This window comes from Medicago sativa, chromosome 1, assembly GCF_051527215.1.
Source record: "Medicago sativa cultivar Bolivia chromosome 1, Bolivia_mono, whole genome shotgun sequence".
In the NCBI taxonomy this organism is placed as follows: domain Eukaryota; kingdom Viridiplantae; phylum Streptophyta; class Magnoliopsida; order Fabales; family Fabaceae; genus Medicago; species Medicago sativa.
This window is the reverse complement of record NC_140749.1, coordinates 13730717-13751457: the sequence shown is the minus strand read 5'-3', so window position 1 is coordinate 13751457 and position 20741 is coordinate 13730717. Positions and strand designations below refer to the sequence as shown.

General features: G+C 32.5%; 3 protein-coding genes and 1 long non-coding RNA gene across 4 annotated transcripts; 2 read left to right on the top strand and 2 right to left on the bottom strand.

The window, feature by feature from the left end:
* The first annotated feature begins 1605 nt into the window (after positions 1-1605).
* On the top strand, positions 1606-5362 carry LOC146952880 (amino acid permease 8-like). The gene is made up of 7 exons (XM_085706877.1): positions 1606-1777; positions 2281-2514; positions 3243-3336; positions 3534-3751; positions 3949-4088; positions 4230-4451; positions 4732-5362. The coding sequence occupies exons 1-7, from the start codon at positions 1735-1737 to the stop codon at positions 5152-5154; spliced, it is 1374 nt and encodes a 457-aa protein (XP_085563003.1). The 5' UTR covers positions 1606-1734; the 3' UTR covers positions 5155-5362.
* A 3948-nt stretch (positions 5363-9310) lies between these two features.
* On the bottom strand, positions 9311-10545 carry LOC146952879 (uncharacterized). The gene is made up of 2 exons (XM_085740520.1): positions 10477-10545; positions 9311-10107 (listed from the first exon to the last, which is right to left on the bottom strand). Exons 1-2 carry the CDS (start codon positions 10543-10545, stop codon positions 9394-9396), a joined length of 783 nt encoding a protein of 260 aa, XP_085596646.1. The 3' UTR covers positions 9311-9393.
* A 4867-nt stretch (positions 10546-15412) lies between these two features.
* On the bottom strand, positions 15413-17259 carry LOC146952878 (F-box protein SKIP23-like). The gene is made up of 2 exons (XM_085706871.1): positions 16065-17259; positions 15413-15715 (listed from the first exon to the last, which is right to left on the bottom strand). The coding sequence occupies exon 1, from the start codon at positions 17182-17184 to the stop codon at positions 16072-16074; it is 1113 nt and encodes a 370-aa protein (XP_085562997.1). The 5' UTR covers positions 17185-17259; the 3' UTR covers positions 15413-15715; positions 16065-16071.
* Positions 17260-20041: 2782 nt separating this feature from the next.
* On the top strand, positions 20042-20741 carry LOC146952877 (uncharacterized). Its single transcript, XR_015025957.1, has 2 exons — positions 20042-20182; positions 20485-20741. It is a non-coding gene; the product is annotated as an uncharacterized LOC146952877 (long non-coding RNA).

Sequence of the window (20741 nt, the reverse complement as noted above, 5' to 3'; positions counted from 1 at the left end):
TTGCCGTTTTCACATTACCGCACCCACTCACACACATTTGTGCATCATTATTTATATCGTTGGTATCATAGAAAAGATAAACATAATTTGTTACAAAATAAAAGTGAAAAATATCTATTATTTATATCTATAATTTTAAACAAAATCGAAATAAATTTAATCCAAATTTCATAAAATTATTGTTCGTAATTTATACACTTCAGCGCAATAAAAAAGAGCTTCATGCCCGTCTGAACGCTAGTAGTAGTAGTAGTAATAATATTAATAACAAAAAGTTGAAATATTTATATGGACCGAATAGATATTTAACCCTTCTTTTAATTATCAATTCATTTTCTAATTTTTTCATCGAAGTTCATTCCTGAAATCAACCATCAAAATATTATGCTTATCAAAAAGATTCAATATCATACAAAGAAGACTTGCATCTTTGCAATACAATTTGACACGGGTACCATTTCTGAGAAACCAATACCAATCATGGTAATTTTTTCTTCACTATAAACCAAAGCCAAATAGTTGCATGAATTAACTGTAGTATTCTTTTCACATATTTTCCCATTTTCTAAAAGTATGCAAAGAAATAGTGAGTTGGGAAGGTGAACAAGGAATCAGAACCAAGTCAGCTGAAATGATCTTTATGAACGTGGCTATTAGAGCAGTAAATTTAAAAATGGAAGAAAATATTCTCATGATTGTTGAACCCAAAACAATATGTAATGATACAACAAATTAGCATATGAAGAAATAGAAGTAAGAGATTGGAAATGTAGGATATAAACAATATGAGAGAAAAATAAAAAAAATCAAGAACCTTCTAAGCAAAATCTCTATTAATTTTTAGGCAAATGTTAGAGGTTAAATTGTAATTAGGAGGGGGTAAAATTTATTAACAGCGGAGATCGAACCTTGAACCTCCTTAATATTCATTCGGCTTCTCAACTAACATACCACTAGGCTACAGCTATGAAAACATCCCTGTGTTGTTGAAACATCCGTCTGTGTTGTTTATTGTGCTTGCTTATCAAATTCATTTTATACTTGTTCCGCGAATGAACCTAACACTATTAGCCGAATGAGACTAATAGAGACCAAATCATTTCATTCACACATGGTATTGGAACCAAACACTATTTATACTTGCTTTGCCTCCGTCGCCGGATTTACAGTCTCAATTTGAGGTTTGCCTTGATGTTGTTGCCGCTGAAGTTAGGGTCTTATATTCGTCATCACCGTCGTTGAGTCAATTGCAATTGATGATACTTGCAATTTGGTGTTGATTGCTTTTGATGATGTTATCACTCACACACACACACACACACACACACACACACACACACACACACACTCATAATGTATTTCGAGATGTACTTCAAGTGTAGTTACAATTTACATATAATATTCTCAAACCAATTTTTTTTTATTTTTTTTGACAAATCCAATATTTTTTCTTCAAGGAGATTCCATGTATTTTAAATATTAAACATCAATTTGAGAAACGTGGCCATTCATTGCATTTGTTTATTAGAATATATAAAATAAAAAAGAAAAAGAAATATTTGAATTGCATTCATCCATCCATCTATATCATTTCTCTCCTATCTTTTTTGGCAGTCACTGGAAAATAACTACCCCAAATAAACCGGGCTTACTAGGATAACTAACTAACTGATATAACTAGTAGTGGATCAAATCTAAATCTAAATCTAATTGAGTATTACACAAACTCTAATCATGGAACATGAACAAGATGATGATGGCAGACCCAAAAGAACTGGTATGTACCTTCTTTCTTTCTATCTTAATTCCCTGAATCAGAATCTGATTCTTTTCCTTATACTTCAACTTTAGTAGTATTTCCTAATTATATGGCCGGTATCAATCTTTTATTCAATAAATTAAAACAGCATTGATATGTTTATGTGAGTTTACTGTAATGGCTTAGTTTTATGATTCGTTTTCTCCTTCATCAGTTCTGCCCACCAATATCATTAACATGTTTGATCCGCGGTGACAAAAATTGAATGATTTCGTAAAACTATATTTAGTGTTTAGTATGTAAAGTAATTTATGTTCGAATAAATCTACTTATAAATAAACGTTGAACAATATTCAATAATGGTTAAGCTATTTGTAGGTTTGATCTCTGACTCCTGCGTATGAAGAAAAGCAACTATGCATCAATTATTTAATACATCCTTCTAATGATTTGTTTTTTTAAGGAATAATTATGAATGAAAAATCATGTTTATGATTAATATTTGGTGTGCAATATTGCAGGAAATGTGTGGACAGCAACAACACATATCATAACAGTTGTAATTGGGGCAGGGGTGTTGGCTCTAGCATGGGCCATGGCTCAACTAGGATGGATAGCTGGTATAGCCAGCATAATAATCTTTGCATGCATCTCTACTTTTACTTACAGTCTTGTAGCTGATTGCTATAGGTATCCAGACCCAGTCACTGGCAAGAGAAATTATACTTACATGCAAGCTGTCAAGAACTACTTAGGTATACTCTTTATACGTTGTTTACATATGAAATATATACTAATTTTTGCCCTGTTCGGATGTGTGTTCGGATGTGTGCTGTCAGACAATTTATGCCGTTTTGATACATGCACACTTCTGAATATTTGAGACATATTTTAGCAACGAGGGCGAGCGGATGACCCCTTTACTACATAAGAATTGATGGTTTACAATGATATTGCATGTGAAAGAACTCGTAAAATCTAGATCACGAAACTATGTATTATTCAATAATAAAGATGAGATCAAGAGCTCTACAATGGTGAATACAGAAAATGAAAGAGATAATTGTTCTAACCGAGTTCTAACCAGAGAGAAACTGTCCTAACCAACTTCTAACAATATTTCCTAATGACTTACTCAGTACTCACCACTTTTCCCTCCTTTTATAACAGAATATTCCTTAAAGTCCAATAATTGGGTCCGCTAGCATGTTGTATCTTGCTGTTCTTTCAGCATGTCTCATTTTCTCGCAAGGAGTTGATGTTTAGGTCACAATAATAAACTATATTTACATATTTATAACAAATTATTAAGAAATATTCTAATTTTCTACTATTTTTAATTAATATTTATAGTTTCAAACTACTCACCAAGTAGTTTTTTTTCCTTTAATTTTGGAGGAATAAAGTTTTAAATTGTACATATGGGTTGCATATTTTTGGTCTATTTCAATTTAATTGATTTTATATTTCTATTTGATAATAGGTGGAACAATGCAAGTGATTTGTGGATTTATTTTGTACGGAAAGCTTGCTGGGGTAACAGTGGGCTACACAATAACTTCATCGACAAGCTTACGGTATGTTATTACATTAAACATTTAATACATTTAATTGTGAATACAAAAAAAAAAAAAAAAAATCATGGTTAGGTTAATTTGTAAGTAGGACATTATTTGCAAATATTTTTTTCTTTCTAATGTTTGTATTTGTATTATGAACTTTATCTAATTTTATAATTGTCAATATATCCTTACCAACAAGTGGAATATGGCAGAGAAATAAACAAAGTTGTTTGCATCCATAAAAAAGGACTTGAAGTTGATTGTAGCAGTTCTTCTAATCCCTACATGATCGGTTTTGGGATATTGCAGATTTTCTTGTCTCAAATTCCTAACTTTCACGAACTGACATGGATCTCAACCATTGCCGCTATCACCTCATTTGGTTATGTATTCATTGCAATTGGTCTTTGTCTTACTGTCCTTATCTCAGGTAGTTTGTTGATCACTTATCTCTTTATCATATATTATATAGTTTTATAAATTCGATCCTCTACAACCAACTTTATGGTGTAGTTGATTGTAGACATAAAAGTCTACAATAAGAATGTATCATAAAATGGACCATAGAGGATCCAAATTCATAGTTTTATATATGTCTAACTACAAAAGCATTTTGGCTAAGAACAGGAAAAGGGGCATCTACCAGCATAACCGGAACACAAATAGGGCCAGAACTATCTGTTGCAAATAAAGTGTGGAGTGTTTTAACTTCAATGGGAAACATAGCTCTTGCTAGCACTTATGCTATGGTTATTTACGACATAATGGTAAAATATCACAGTTCATTTCTTATAATCATTATTATTCTATGCAATTATTAAAATTAAAGCAAATAAAAAGATGTAGTAACAAGTTGGATTTTTTTTGTTATCACCCTTCTATTTGATTATTTGATTATTTTGTTTAAGGATACATTAAGGTCACATCCTCCAGAAAATAAACAAATGAAAAGGGCTAACGTGATAGGGGTTTCAACAATGACAATAATATTCCTACTATGTAGTTGCCTTGGCTATGCTGCTTTTGGTGACCACACACCAGAAAACGTATTATTTGGATTTCACGATCCCTATTGGATAGTTGCCCTTGGAGATGTATTCGTAGTAATCCACATGATTGGAGCATATCAGGTTAGAACATTGCTAATTTCAGTTTAATCATTGAGTTTTGAACTGAATATTTAGTGTAAACATATTTTTACATACACATCCGAGTTAATTACCATGATAGGTATTTCTACAAGTAGAACAATATTGAAAAATATTATTTGATATATTGGTAAAATATGTTTATACTATTAGTATTTATTTAGATATTAATGTTAGCCGGTAAAGTGATAGATATTACACAAAAATCTTGTATCATTTTGTCATATCATTATAGTATTCATTTGGTAATATTTTGTTACAGGTTATGGCACAACCATTTTTTCGCGTCGTTGAAATGGGTGCTAACATCGCGTGGCCCGATTCAAATTTCATAAACCAAGACTATTTATTTAACGTGTGTGGTGCAACAATCAATTTGAACTTGTTTCGGCTAATTTGGAGGACGATATTTGTGATTGTAGGAACAGTTCTTGCCATGGCAATGCCATTTTTCAATTATTTTCTAGGTCTGTTGGGAGCGATTGGATTTGGGCCATTAGTTGTCTTCTTCCCTATACAAATGCATATTGCTCAAAAGCGCATTCCCGTGTTATCGTTGAGGTGGTGTGCGCTCCAACTTTTGAATTGGTTTTGCATGGCTGTCTCATTGGCCGCTGCAGTTGCTTCAATTCATGAAATTATCGTAAATATTCACAAATACAAGATTTTTTCTTATAAACAATAGCATCGTATATACGTCGAGCTTAGGTTTTTCTGTGTATTTTTTTCCCTTATTCTCATATTTATAGGAAAGGGAATGTTAGTGCTCACAAACTTGCTATTTATAGGAAAGGGAATGTTAGTCTCACAAACTTGCTTCCTTTGTCACTTTATCCCAATGTTTTATTTGGTGGGATTTTATTATGAATTTTATTTACATTGATTTGTTTAGAGATAGAGTTGGTCTTTCTATAATTTTAGACTTGATGTTTTCTTATGTGCAGCCTTAGCTCTCCACTTTTATATTTTGGGGGTTTTTTCAATTTAAATATACCCAAGTGTGTGCTATGGTGCTGGGTTGGCAATATAGTTTGGATGTTCAAAACTAGCATGATGCTTTTACATGCATTTTTCATTTTGGCCTGAAAAAATAACTATGTTGAGATGAGATGAAAGGGATCAATGGACAACGTTTTCTCTATTACCCTTTAAAGAATTTTGAATAATTTAACCATCTATGAAAATTAACTACATATAGTTCACAAACAAAATTTATGAGTTAACTTGTCGACGAAATGATTGTAAATTATATATATATATATATATATATATATATATAATGTCAGCTAGAAATCAAACTTTGGTTTATCATATTATAAGAGTGTATTCTCTTTTATAATCAACTCCGTTAGTTGGTGATCGCTATAATCCTCTTTTGGTTTGTCATATTTGGCAATGTCTATATATATGTGTACGTGCGCGCGCACGCTGACGTGTGTGCTTGTTGAAAATAATATTTAATATATACTTTATTTACCAATTGTTAGAGATCATAAAATAACAAAATAATATTGAAATGATAAAAATATAAATTAGTTTTTTCACTTTTACCAGCTTTGATTACACACTACTTATCTTAATATACTTAGAACAACCGATTTCAAATTCGATTGATAGGAATCTGAAGGCAAACAAAAATTAAATTTTAAATAACCAATAAAATAACTAGCATTGGAATTGAACTTACAAATAAAATACGGGAATTTATAAAAACAACTTTACCTAATCACTATTCTAATCTTAAAGCAAAGTCCGCTAATAACTAAAATAAATAGAAAATAGAAAATAGTTAAATCCTGTCACACATCCTAAGGAACTCCCTCATTTATTCTTTTCTCCTTTCTTCTCTTAAGCCATTTCATCATCCATTTGATCATGCCACCTAGGATGATGTCGATGGTGCTGATGACCCCTGCTATGACCGTTACGACCTTGGACCCCAGCGTCCATCCCCGACTGAGATCAAGCACACACGTGAGCGTGCGCGCACGTACACATATATAGACACTTTCAAATATGACAAACCAAAAGAGGATTATAGCGATCACCAACTAATGAAGTTGATTATAGCGAAAGAGGATACACTCTTATAATATGATAAATCAAAGTTTGATATCTAGCTGACATTATATATATATATATATATATATATATATATATATATATATATATTAAAAGGTCAGAAACTAACAAAGTTGATTATAGCGTTGTCCAAGAACTGGAAATGTTAAATGTGAAAGAAGAAGATTCGCAATAGTGTCAAGGAAAGATATGACAGATGAGTGGATGTTATCACCAAATCTAAGTATTACCATAAAGATTAATCTAAGGTCACAATTTAATTTTTTTTTGAGGGAGGGACTATATATTTATCATTTAGCATTTGGACAATTGAATTGGATTTAATTCTATATGGAAAGCTCGTTGCGATAAAAATGAGCTACCTAATAGTATGAAACATAAATTTTGTTAGGGAAAACACATTTTTTTACCTGTTCTTTTTTTTTTTTTTTTTTTTGATAAAAAAGAGGGCCTAAGCCCGAAAGAAAAAAGAAACTACACGAAAATCAACCGAGGGATGCTAATTCCAGCAACATCAGCTGATAACAAATGACTAATTTGAGTCGGACATGACTCTTAACAAATCAAAGTAGAACCCAAACTGCAACCCAATTTTGCAAGAGCATCAGCACACAAATTAGCTTCACGATATGTATGACAAAACTTCACCTCCCACTCCAGTTGAAGCAAACGACGAATCTTCTGACACAGACTCCATCCAGTAGGGCAAAATTGAGTTGATCCAAATGAACTAAAATGAACTAAAATTTATTTTGTCAAAACAGAAAAATTAAAAAACAGAGCTAACATTTATCCTAAAGTACATATAAAATTGAAGTTTAATAAAAAATATATTTACCAAAGGTCGTCCTATAATTCAGTCAAATATAAACGGTGTATTGATTTTTTTTTTTGACAAAAACAAATGATATATTCATTCAGTCAAATTGATAGAGTATACCGATACAATGAAAATTCGCTAAAAACAAAAGGGATGAATTTGTGAACAAACTCACATCATCCATGTTAATAGCATAAAACGGCAAAGTATTAAAGCCTACCCATATGACTATACTTAAGTCTCTGGAATATCTATGTCTTCGGATCTGCAACGTTGACGACTCCAAAGTCATTGATTTGATCTGCACTGGATCGAAGCTGATCTGACAATCTGAACCGAACAAATACATGAACGAAACAAGAAAGACAAAAAACGTCGCACAAAGACGAATTACAAAACAACGTCGCACTAAGACTACGAAATCACGAAAGAAAAAGCGAAATAGATGTGAAAATCACTTATTTCAATAAAAGGGAATTAAAAAAACGAGTTAGAGGGGTGAATGGGTAAAAAATTGACCCTAAATCACCCCTCTTTGGTGGATGAAGGAGAAGAAATTAGAGTTTTGATTTGATTCTCAATATCATCATTGTATATTAATTTAGATGTTGTTAATGTCGTTAGTTGCAACAATATTTTTGGATGAGATTAGCACAAAATGATTTAAGTTTTTCGTTGTTAGAACTATAAAATAAAATAAAATCTATCAATTGTTTTTAAAATGAAAATAATTCTTTTTGAAAGTATATGATTTGAAAGTATATGAAATCTAGCTTCATTTGCAAAGTATCATATTTTGACTTGCCTTTTCCTATAACGGTTGCAGTTTGCAAAAGATAAAAACCTAGGAAAGAAAATGTAAAATTTAGAAAGGAAAAAAAAAAGGTAGGGAGGAGAAAGAAAGGGAAGAACTTTTGAAAAGGAAAGAATTCATGCACTCAATCCATTTTATTGTTTTCATGCTATATTTTCCATTTTATAATTATTGGATGATCTTGGTCGCAATTTATGGAAGCAGACTTATACGAATTATGTTGGTGTCAATTTTACATGATCACTAAAATTTAATATATTTTGACATATACCGTTTTTATTCTCTATCTATTTCATAATCACCACTGTAACTTTTTACACATTTTAAAGAGTTTGCTTAACTCAGTTGATAGGGATATTGTATATATGTAGGGGCCGGGGTTCGAATCCCAGACACCCCACTTCTCCACAATTAAATTCTGTGAGCTCTAGCCACTAGGCTTCTTGACCAAAAAAAAAAAAGAGCTTGTGGTGTAATTAATGTGTACTCCCTCCGGTCCTAAATATAAGCAAATTTGGCTTTTTAGATTCATTCAATTAATGATGTATGTGGTCCATAATATGAACCACATACATCATTAATTGATTGAACCTAAAAAGTTAAATTTGCTTATATTTAGGACCGGAGTATATTTTATGTATAACTATTTCGTGGTGTAATTAATGTGTATATTTTATGTATAACTATTTCTAAGTTGTCTTTTTTTTATAAACGTATTTAAGATTGATTTTCATCTTTTAAAGTAACTTAGTAATTATTAGCAAAAAATATAGTAACTTGGTAATTTTATTTTAGTCAAATAGACAAGTGACCAGAATTTCAACTCTTAAAATAAATAACAGGAAAACTCGCGACGTTCGAACCACAGTCTCTACTACATATTGCATTTTCCTTGCTAACCGAGTTATGGTTACGTGGGCACAAGTAACTTAGTAATATTAATTAAAAATATATTTGATACTTGACCAAAGAAAGAGATATAAATATATTAAATTATTAATTTTAAAGATGACTTATATATATGAACAAGTCTTTTTTAAATGGTGTTTATAAATAGGGAGGAAGAGAGTAAATTCAATGGCGTCTCCAGGACCCTGGGTCAGGAGGTTCAAAATTTTAAACTTTAACTTATAATAATATAATAATATATATCCAAAAAATTACATTATATTCAATTTACAATGTACTCAAAAAACTCCATCCATTCTTTACAAATGTCCCCTGCGCGGTTGCATATTCTGAAATCGTTGAATAATCAACTCATCATCAATCTTGTCCGCCACATCTCTGTCAATATAAGTCACAAGACAATCATTCATCCATTCATCTCCCATTTTATTACGCAATCTAGACTTCACAATCTTCATAGCAGAAAAGGCTCGTTCAACGGTTGATGTGGCTACGGGCAAGATCATTGCTAACTTCAAAAGTCGATAGACTAAAGGATAATCAATATGCTTTTTGAGTGCAACCATTTTTTTTGAAAGATCACTTATTCCTTTCAAATATGCAAATTCAACACTCCTACGCATATCAGCGATGTAAGTCTCAAGTTGACTATCAAGGAACTCCAATGAGGTTGGAGAAAATTCAATTGGATAAAACTTTGCAAATTCAATCAACTTTGCTTTATCAAATTTAGAGAACGAGTTGTTTGGGCACAAACACTCCATACAAATAAGCAACCGACTATTTGTCTCATTAAAATGATTATTAAGTTCTTGAAGTTGCATGTCCACAACCGTATAAAATAATTCAATGCGGTAATGATTCCCTATTGTGATAGATTCAACATTACCTCCACGTTTTGATTTTCCACGGAAGAATATATCATCCATGTTTGGAATGCTAATATCATGCTTATTGCAAAATAAAATTACCTCTTCCAATAAAGGTTCCCATCCATCATCTCTTATTGTGAGCTCATGTTTATATTATTGACTCCTTTAAAGTACCTATATGGATTAGCTAGTGTGATCAAATATTGTTCCAATCATTCATTAAAAACTGATGTCTATATGGTTATGAAAGGTTATTATGTCTGAAGAGCATTATTTAGAAGAAATGGTAATGCACATATGAATAGAGGAATGTGACAAGAGTCTTAATGGCAATCTGAAGAGCATTAATTGGTTGGACCGGATCATGAAAGATTAAGATGGAATAAACCATAGTCACATAATTCGCCTCCCAACCAGAGAACCGTGAATTGGTTCGCGCGAACCGGTTCGCGGTACTTTTGCGAACTGGTTCGTCCAAATTCGTGTAACAATTCGCAGAAAACAGCGTACCGGTGAAACAGAAGAGGAACCGTGAAAAGATGTCGGAATTTCCCCCTTTTCAGTTTCGAATTCCAACATGTGACTCAAGAAAGATATAAAAGCAATTTCAGGTTGTATGAATGATGTAGGGGAGAAGAAGAAAGGAGTGTGTTGATGAAGATGGAGATATTTTTTTCTGAAATTGAAGACAAAGGGTTAAAGAGAGACAAAGAGGAAAGGTTAGAGAGAGACAGAGAGATGTTGATTTGGTAAAGTGAATTTAGTTTTTTTTTTTTTTTTAAAGCTTTTTCTTTTTCTTCTTTCTCGGTAACTACAGTTAAAACTCTATAAATTAATAACGTCGGGACTGGAGAAATTTATTAATTTAGAGAGTTATTAATTTATCGATAAATTAATAATTATTAATTTAAAGAGTTTTTAAGTAATTATACTGTACATACCAAACAAAAAGGCAAATTAGTCTATGCCTCTTAGAATTACGTTGCAGCGAATCTTGGAACTCAACGTAAATTAGTAACTACTTTGTTCATATGCATTGGAAATCAATAATGACTTTTGAAGTACAGTAAATGTATACAAGAGGAACAAATGTGTTCAATGTATTCTTAATATATTTTTTCAGTTTCTATGAATTATTAATTTATGATTTTTTTGGGACCGAAAATTATAAAGGGATCTCCCGAAAAATTATTATCTTATTATTTTATCGAGTTTTTCAATTTTTTACATTGGCCCAAGTCGGGACCGGACAAATTTATTATTTTAGAGAGTTTATTAATTTACCGAGTATTAAATTAAAGAGTTTCTACTGTAGGAGCTTTTTAGGGACTATTATTATTATTGTATCAAAATCTGAACATTAGTAATTGCTCTTTTTGACAAACGATGCATAGGTATCTAAACTAATTTAATGGTTTTTGTTAAAAAAAAAAGTAATAATTAAATTACTTTGTAATTAGCTGGCAACAATACATTTTTACTCTTTTTTTTTTGTTGGAAAGACTTAATATTTTTACTCATGTATTTTAATTATTAACTAAATAATTTATTCTATTCACAATGTACCGAATAATATGTTCAAAACGTACCGCGAACCCAAATAGCGTACCGACTATGTATACCCCCTTCGAACCCAATTCTTCAAGAGTTGCGTACCACGTACCCGAACTCGTACCACGTACCGAAGCGAACTACGAACCAGGTGACTATGGAATAAACAAATACAAAAAATTCCTCCACAAAAGATATTGAAAATCGGTGAAGTCGATGTGGACTAAAGAAATGATAAAGCAATTCACTGCCTAGAGACTTGTTAGCAGAAACGCATAAACTATTTATATTGTTTTCTCCCTTCTTATAAAACGAAATATTCTTGCTGGAATTGATTCTTCCTTTGCACCACCATGTCTTCCACTACTCCTAATGGATGTTTAATCGTTTTATCTACAAGTGTTAGAGTAACTTGTGATAGTTTCACCAGAACTCTTCCGATCTTTTTTAGCATTAATGATAGAATCCAGTTGCTGCTTTCACCTAGACCACACTGAAGTTCTTTTATGGAAAATTTCCCAATATAGTTGAAATTTCCTAGGTCAGTTTTCTTTGGAGGTAACTGTCTTTGAAATATAGCATTACAACTTCCGGTTAGAGCAATAGATTATTCGCTCTTCAACTTCTTAAGATACGGGTATGGTAGCTTAATGTAGGATGGGAGTTCTCCGATTCGTGCATTTTCCAAGATATGCCATCTATTTTCCCTTAGGATGGAAACTTGGTTAATGAGTTTTAAAAATATTGTTTCATTTTGTTTAGATTATGTGTCTCGAATCTTTCCTCTTTTGTAGAACTGACCTGCAACTTTCTGTGCACATCACAACTTTATTTTCTTGTAGTTTGCATTTCCTTAAGAGAAACTCCTTCATGAACTTTTTGTAAATAGGGCTGTTATAATATGTCCACAAAAGGAAGAGTAATCTTCATTCTTGCTAGCAGTTTCAAGAATTCTTCTTGTTTTCGCTCCTTTTTTTTTTTGATAGGATCAAGCTGTTGTTGAAGTTTCTTAAGTTAATAGTGGGACATCCTTTCCTTAGGGCTTACCTTCAGATTTTTTTTTTTTTTTTTCATTTTGCTCTTAGAACTCCCTGGTGTGGGGTCTATTCTACTTCTTAACTCAATAAGTCTGCAACTCTTATTGTTGGGGTTATCAAGTGTATTACGTAAAAATCCAATTCGGGCAATGTTGGCTATCTGAATAAAGATATGGCTAGTCTTAGTTTCCAAATTCTTTATGGACACATCGTCGATCTTTCAGTCATCTTGTTGGCTTCTTGCCCCAACTTCAAGGTGGCTGTTGGATGACTTCATGTATTGAAGAGCAACTTCTAAGGTGGATTTTTTTGTTGAGATTGTGTGGCATGAGAGAGCCATAACTTGAGGTGGTTGAACATCGTTATTTCCTCTCCAAGAAAATTGGGATTATTTTGCCTATCTGGAGGTTGGAAGTATTTGCATATGGGTTCCTTAGCTGCTAGCATATGACCCCATGCACTTCACATGTTCGTCTTATAACCCAAAACTTGCTGGCAGGGCCGTCTTAAACAATTCGGAGGCCCTGCTGTAATTTTAAAAAAATAAAATTACGCGTATAATATATATATATTGTATTGTTTTAATGCCTTTTATTAAAAAAAAAAAAAAATTTGGGTCCCAAAAATTGGAGGCCCTATGCCATGGGCCTGGATGCTCATGCTTTGGGCCGGCCCTGCTTGCTACCACTTGCATGACGTTGTTCACATAAGTCACAAACTAAGACATTAGATGAGAGTTAAGCTAGCTCCATTGGATCTAACTTCTTTGAGATAGTTTCAATTTGAATACTAAGAAGTTTGTTACTTGAAAGTAAAGCATCATGAGTTTTGAGCTCAATCATACCTTTCTTCTTTGGGTCAACTTCCTCATTGCATTGTGGATGGTATTTATTTAGAGACATATCTTAATCTTCAAAGTACCTCTAGCTGATGCACCAAGGAGCACACAAGTTTGCGGTTTAAGCCATATAGTGAAAGTCTGCATGGTATCCACCTTTTGGTAAAATTGTGGTCGAGACACTTCTTCAGAAGAAATTTGAATCTTTCCTAAGCTTCATTGATTGTTTCTCCATTTGTTCATTGCGTGTTTCCCCATCTTTTGTTTGAAGCAAGAAATTTTCATTTTCCTTGTAAAGTACTTCGTTGTTGGGTGTTTGGTAAAGATGACATGATCATACTAACATTGCTTCTAACGCCATTACCCGACTAAGACTAATAATTGATCAATCAATCAATATATATTGTAAAGTAAGATATGCTTTGACACCGCAAGAGACTATAATGATACAAGTGTCACATTTCATAAGATTTTGAATATTCATTCGAAATCACATCAAGGACCAATTTAATGTGCATCAACCAGAAAACTGTCCACTGATGCACACTTGGTTTAAGACATTTTTAAAAAAATGACAAATGCCTGTAATTACTTTTTGAAATGAAATGTTAGTAATTAATTGTTATATTCATTTTTCTTCTTTGTCTGTGTTTTGACCCACTGATGCACACTTAGTTTTAAAGGCTAAGTATCCTTTAATGAATGGATAGATTGATTACTTGAAATTGGTACTGAATTATTTTTTTATAATTGAGATTTGAATTTGATCCTCTTCCTTATGGAACCAAAAAATTGATTTTAAGAGAATGCAAAAGGCACAGATCAGCAGAAAAAATGAAAAGTAGGATGAAGAAGGAAAGCAGAAATATTATCAGAGTGAGAGAATAGAAGGTGATGTATGTGTTAAACCTAATCACACGACCAAAGGCGGTTCAGAACAAGGTGGACCATTATTCAAATAACTGTAACCTGCAAGATACTTGTTATAACCGTTAACAAACCAGTAAAATTACAAGTGGACGCGGACTGGACGCCGACTAGTCACCCTCTACCCACACTCATCAAGTGATCAATGAGCACAGATAAGAATATTTCACCTTTTAATGTAGTAAATAGTAATACATCAAACTAATCAGCACAATATAATATTTTCTTTCACACATGGTATTGGAACCAAACATATGCTCTACCAAGTTATCAAACTCCAAGGACCCCTAAACCATAACAAACAAATTTAAAGCGAACCAGTTCGACACTAACAAAACAAAATTAATATTAACTAGTTTTCAAGAATATGAAAGCTTTGCAATAATGAATTATTTATCCAAAGAAAAGACGTTAAATTAAGTAATTAGTAAGATTGAGATTTCAGATCACAAAGACATGGAAGAATTGTTTCTAGTAATTGCTTGTTTCACCCAACACACATCAAAGGAAGATGATATTAGTGATTAGTAAAGCCTACAACACTAATATCTTAATGACTGAACCTGTGATAATAATAGTAAAAAGTTGTACACTCAACTTTGTAGATTTGTATAATATACGCCTTTTGGTTGTAACTTTGTTTCTGATTACAGATTGAGAAGCTCATTATTCTTTTTAACTCATAGTGACAGTTACAGCACATGTGGAGGCTCTTTGCATATCCTAAAGTAGAATAGACAACAAAATACATGGAGATCAAGCCATCACAAATCATTGTTAACAAATAGGTAAAGTAAAATAATTTAAAGAGCCAACGGACAGATAAAAGAAAGTTAACTTTGTTTTACATTAGCAAGTACATAAGAAAATATTACAAGCTTCCCTGAGAAAAATCAAGAAAATAATGAGTTAGAATAATCAACTAGAAATTATAACTCTTCAATATATCAAACATGTAAAGTGGCAACAGAAAATCACTGAATAAGGAGATGGCTTTTAATCCATATCCATCGAGCAAGTCACAAAGATCCAAGTCATTTGATAGAATATTAAAACTTGTAAAATCACAAGACAAGATAAACCTCAAGTAACCTTAATTGAGACATAAGTGTAATTGATAAATTGAGTTTCAACTTTACAGCACCATAACAAAAAAATAACAGAACCACAAGATCAACCTTATGTAAACTTGCCTATTAAGTTTCAACTTTACAGGACCACAATAATGCAAGTAATCAACGTCAAATCAAAATAACAGAACACAACTTTCTTACGTAAGAGAGTTAAAGAAACTGTTAGAATGTGTATCCGGCAATCCAAATTCCACTACATTTTCCAACATCTTTTCATATGAATATGTAATTAGGATTTAGGAGTTTGTTGCAAAGCATATAGTCTGCAAAAGGAACAATAAAAGAAGATAATCAAACCCATTGTCAATGTTAAATCTAGTTTAGAAAATTCTTAATGATAACTTGCCATGGTGATGTCTTGCATGTATTCAAATAGATCCAGATTTCAATAAAAGCTAATTGCATATGAAAAAGAGAAAATTAAATGAAGATAACATATACTTATTTACAAAAAGCATATTAGTTAGAAAAACCCGTAGTCAATGTAGCATTACAATTTTTCTTTTTCTACAAGTAATAGTTGAAATGTTTACTCAATCTTACAACAAAAATTAAGTACAATAAAGCTATATCACAATCAGATTAGAAACCTTTCCATGCAAGATAACATACTCTATTACTAATTCAGCTTCTTTATCTGGGATGGACAAAACAATTCAAAATATTCTGGATAATCGGACAAAGGCAAAAGCCGACCATCATCCAAATCCAAAAAAGAGCTCTTACACCGCACACAAGTGAAGATATTATCCATAATGATGACACAATTCCCTTTAGGAACACACAAATCCAAAGCAGAAACAGAAAATGACCAGAATGACCCCAAGAACAAAACTATATCCCCTAAATTAGCCAACTTCACCCACTTCTTCTCCCTTGCATTAAGCTTAAACACGACAATCTTTACACATTCACGATCATCATCAAACCTACGGTTGTATACATCTATTAACAACAAATCACCCTTGCTCTCCACTAAGAATTTAGTATCTCCACCACCAACCAAAGATTCAGCAACTAACTCGACAGTGGACTGGTCGTCCAGTCCAAGTCCAACAGTAACTGTCCGTCCAGTTTTGTCTACCGCGTAAGGTCGGCCTTTGAAAACACCAATGTCTCCTGAATAAGCCGACATGTTAGGTATAGCCTTCCAATTTTCATCTCCGCATTTGAACACTACTGGCTGTTCTTTTTCGAAACAGTTATAGATGCCGAGAAGGATAGGTTTTTTTCCATGGGACGTGACAGCAACGACCTTTTTAGGGTTAAAGTTGCCAACAACATAGCCATAGAAAAAGGACGGTTGTTTTTCAATGCGAAACATGAAGTTGGTTGCCAAATGAAGGAGGGAGAATTTGGTGAAGTCGAAGACGATAGGAGAGGAATTAGGTGGGCCATATCGGAGGAGTGGGTGGAATGATTGGGTTTTACCATTGGAATTTTGAGTAATTTTAATCAAAAAAGGACGAGTTTGTCGTGAGTTGACGAGGAAGAAACTGTATTTGGAGAGGTTACGGAATTCAGTATTGGAATCAATGTTGAGTGAGGATTCGAGGAATGGGAAATTGATGGTTAAAATGTCACGGTGGTGATTTGGGATGGAAGAAGAGCGCCAATTGGTACAAATTGATCGGAAGCGAATGAGATCGATTTCGTTGTCGATTCGTTTTGATATCAGATTCAGAAGCTCCTTTGGAAGTTCAGACCAGTTTGCCTCCTCACCCATGGCCATTAAAGATGCTTGCTGTGTGTTGTTGATGTGATGATGTTTGGTGTGCGGTTTATCATCGTAAGAGAAAGGGGACCCCGAAACATAACATTTGTATAAAAAACAACCTAACATTAAATAATTAAAAAACAAAAACAATTAAAATATAAACAAGTGTCTTTTTACACTAAAAACATCTTATGTAAGAGACACAAATAATGTTCTCGTGAGCTTAGCTCAATTGGTAGGTAGGGACAATGCATAAAATATGCAAGGTAGGGGTTCAAACTTCGGCCATCACAAAAAAAAAGGCACAAATAAATAATTGAATGATCAAATGTAATCAAAGACCACTGATCATTTGTTCACTAATGAAAGTTATAGGAATGTAAATATCAACGATGAACATCCACTAATTTTATTATTCAAAACACTCCTCCTTGAATGTCCATAAAGAATATGTCTACAACCTCGGAAGTGAAAAATGAAATTTCACACATGTTTGGTTCATAACACTTAGTGCTTGTTTGGTTCAGCTTCTCCTTAGTCTAGAAGTGCTTCTACAGCCTTAGAAGTGAAAAAAGCAATTTCACACATCTTTGGTTCAGCTTTTCCAAACCAATTCTCATCTCCAAAACCAATTCTCTATGAAGCTTGAAATTCTACTTTTGCTTTTGGTAGAATAAGTTATCCATTCAATTTTATACTTTATTTATTGCAACTCAGTACTTTCTAACATTGTTCTTCATCGATGCTTCTTTCCTTTTGTTTCCCTTCATCAATTTTGGTAATTATACAATCAAAAACAATTATGATGAAAACTATCCGGACAACATTCATTATGTTTAATCAATTTTGTATCATTGCATCCAAACAAAAATCAATTCTATTTAACTCAATTATGATAAAATCAATTTTATCAGAATCAATTTTGTCCACTGCAGAACCAAACACACACTAATAAAACCTTACATGAAAAAAAACTCAATGGGTACTAGGTAATGAAGGAAAACCAATACAATATCCTTTTACATAGTATATTTATTTTTTCCCTCAAGCATAAACCATCTCTAAGACAACAAAGACTAGTCTTTTGTATCGATTGTCAAAAAGTTGTTTGGCACTGACTTTGTGAAAAGATATGCAAGATTATCACACAAACAAATTTCTTGAATGCTTAAATCACCATTGTTCTCAAGATCATGAGTGAAAAACAATTTAGAAAAAAATATGTTTTGTTCGACCTCCTTTGTTATAACACTCTTTCAATTGAGATGCAATATTATCTTCGTAAATAATTGTTGCTTTTTTTTTTTTGAAATAATAAATAATTGTTGCATTTATTCTTCTAGTAGATAAACCACAACTCTCTTATATATGTTGAATTAGAGAACTTAATCAAACACATTCTCGACTCGCCTCGTGTAGCTCTCAAAACACTGTATTTTAAGGAGTCTTACTAGTGTAAGTATACATTGTCTCAAGTAATAATATAAAAAGATCAAACTCATAAGGACTGGGGCTCTATAGCTTCTTATAAATTTTCAACGATAAACTTGTTTGCAAGAAAATAAAATATTTCATTTGGTGTCACAACAATAAAAGTAAATATTAAAAACAATAATAATCTAGGAAAGCATGGAAAACACTTAGAAGTTCTCAAGAGTAAAAGTGTGCTTTAAACAATGATTCAATTATGACATGACTTCTCAACGATATAGAGAGATATAGATTTATATTTGGAAACCTAGTGGCCTTAGGGGTCTTTCAAATCAGTCATCATGTTAAGCATGAGACGACACATCTTTCGGGATACATTCACAGTACTTAACATGCAATATTGTTAGGTTAGATCATCGGCAGCTCTCAATCTTAAGAGAGGATGAGTCTTTTGCCTATAACATGAAATCTATATAGATATTTGCGCATCTTGAGGCTTTCAAAGATCTTGGTTAAATTCAAGTTGTCTTTCATTTTATCATCTTCTTTCGATACTCAGGGACGTAACTCATATTAAATAGACATTTTCATAGATTATGCGTTAAAACAGTTCTTTCAAAAGAAACCCGAAGTTGTCATTCTCAAATCTTATGCAAAAATAAGATTTAAATCATGATGAGCATACTCATATTTGTTACAAGATTTACAAACAATTATTCTTGAGTATAAATGTTTCTGGAAGTGAAATTACTTCCCATAACTTCCAATATTTCTATGATATTATTCCCATGGTAAAGGGTGGAAAAGTAGGTTTTTATGAAATTTTATATACCTTTTAAAATAAAATATATATAACTTCTAAATTTCCTAGCAATGTTAAAAAAAGTACCAAACTGATTTTTTTTCCCAAAAAACCCAGAAATCAAACTCGCAATTTTATATTCTTGGATATGTTATTTCTAAGAATAATTTTTGAGTCCGTGAAACAAACACCCATTAGTATATAAAGAAACTAGTATAAAAGAAACGAAAATGCACATGTGAATATAAAAAGGTGTCAAGGGACCGTGATTGACTGCAGTCAAAACAATAACACAGTCACACAGTCATATTAACTGCAGCCATTAGATCAAAGCAACGCTTCAGATTCACTTTCACTTAAAATCCACAACACAACACAACACAACACAGAAAATCCAATCTGATCTTCTCCCTTTCTCCTCCCCCTCTCCAACCCAACACAGTCACACGGCGATGGCGATGACGGTAGATTGGTATGAAATTCCTACATCTATTCTACAAAAGTCTTTGAGTAAAGTCCTTGTTAATGAATAGGAGAAGTGGGCGAAGTTGGCGAATATAGGGGATAGAGTTTTGTTATTGGGGTCGTATTGGTCATTTTCTTCTTCTGCGTTGGATTTGTGTATTCCCAAAGGGAATTGTGTGATCATTATGGATGATATTTTCACTTGTGTGCGGTTTTTTGGACTTGGATGATGGTCTGCTTTTGCCTTTGTTCGATTATCCTGAATATTGTAACGTGTTCGGCCACCTCAGATAAAGAACCAGAATTAGTAACAGAGTATGTTATCTTGCATTGAAAGGTTTCTAATTTGATTGTAATATAGCTTTATTCTGCTTAATTTTTCTTGTTAGAGTTGAATAAACTTTTCAACTAGTAATGTTGATACATTGGCTATGGCTTTTTTCTAACTAATATGCGCTCGGTAAATAAGTATATGCACTTCTAATTTTTCACTAGCTCTTCATTTAATTTTCTTTTTTCATATGCAATAGTTAGCTTTTACTGATATCTGGATCTATTTAACGCGTTTCGTTGACTCTTTTGTGGGGTAACTTAAATGCGTGTGTTTGTGTATGCAGGACATCGCCAAGGCAACTTAATTTGCAACTTATCTCAACCGAGTTTACATAAGGCTGATCTTGGTTCTGTTATTTCGTTGTGTACCGCCTGCATTGTTATGGTGCTGTAAAGTTGAAACTTATGTCTCAATTAATGTTTATCCTGCCTTGTGATTTTACAAGTTTTAATATTCTATCAAATGACTTAAATTTGTGTGATTTGCTCAATGAATATGGACTATGAACCATTTTCTTATTCAGTGATTTTCTGTTTGATA

Bases quoted from the DNA above. Each gene is read 5' to 3' on its own strand.
- LOC146952880 (XM_085706877.1), top strand. From the start codon at position 1,735: ATGGAACATGAACAAGATGATGATGGCAGACCCAAAAGAACTG. The intron at 2,515-3,242 runs GTATACTCTTTA...ATTTGATAATAG, and splicing joins AGCTGTCAAGAACTACTTAG to GTGGAACAATGCAAGTGATT. The intron at 4,089-4,229 runs GTAAAATATCAC...ATTTTGTTTAAG, and splicing joins TGGTTATTTACGACATAATG to GATACATTAAGGTCACATCC.
- LOC146952879 (XM_085740520.1), bottom strand. From the start codon at position 10,545: ATGTTGGAATTCGAAACTGAAAAGGGGGAAATTCCGACATCTTTTCAC. The intron at 10,108-10,476 runs GTACGCTGTTTT...TATAAACATGAG, and splicing joins GTTCCTCTTCTGTTTCACCG to CTCACAATAAGAGATGATGG.
- LOC146952878 (XM_085706871.1), bottom strand. From the start codon at position 17,184: ATGGCCATGGGTGAGGAGGCAAACTGGTCTGAACTTCCAAAGGAGCTT.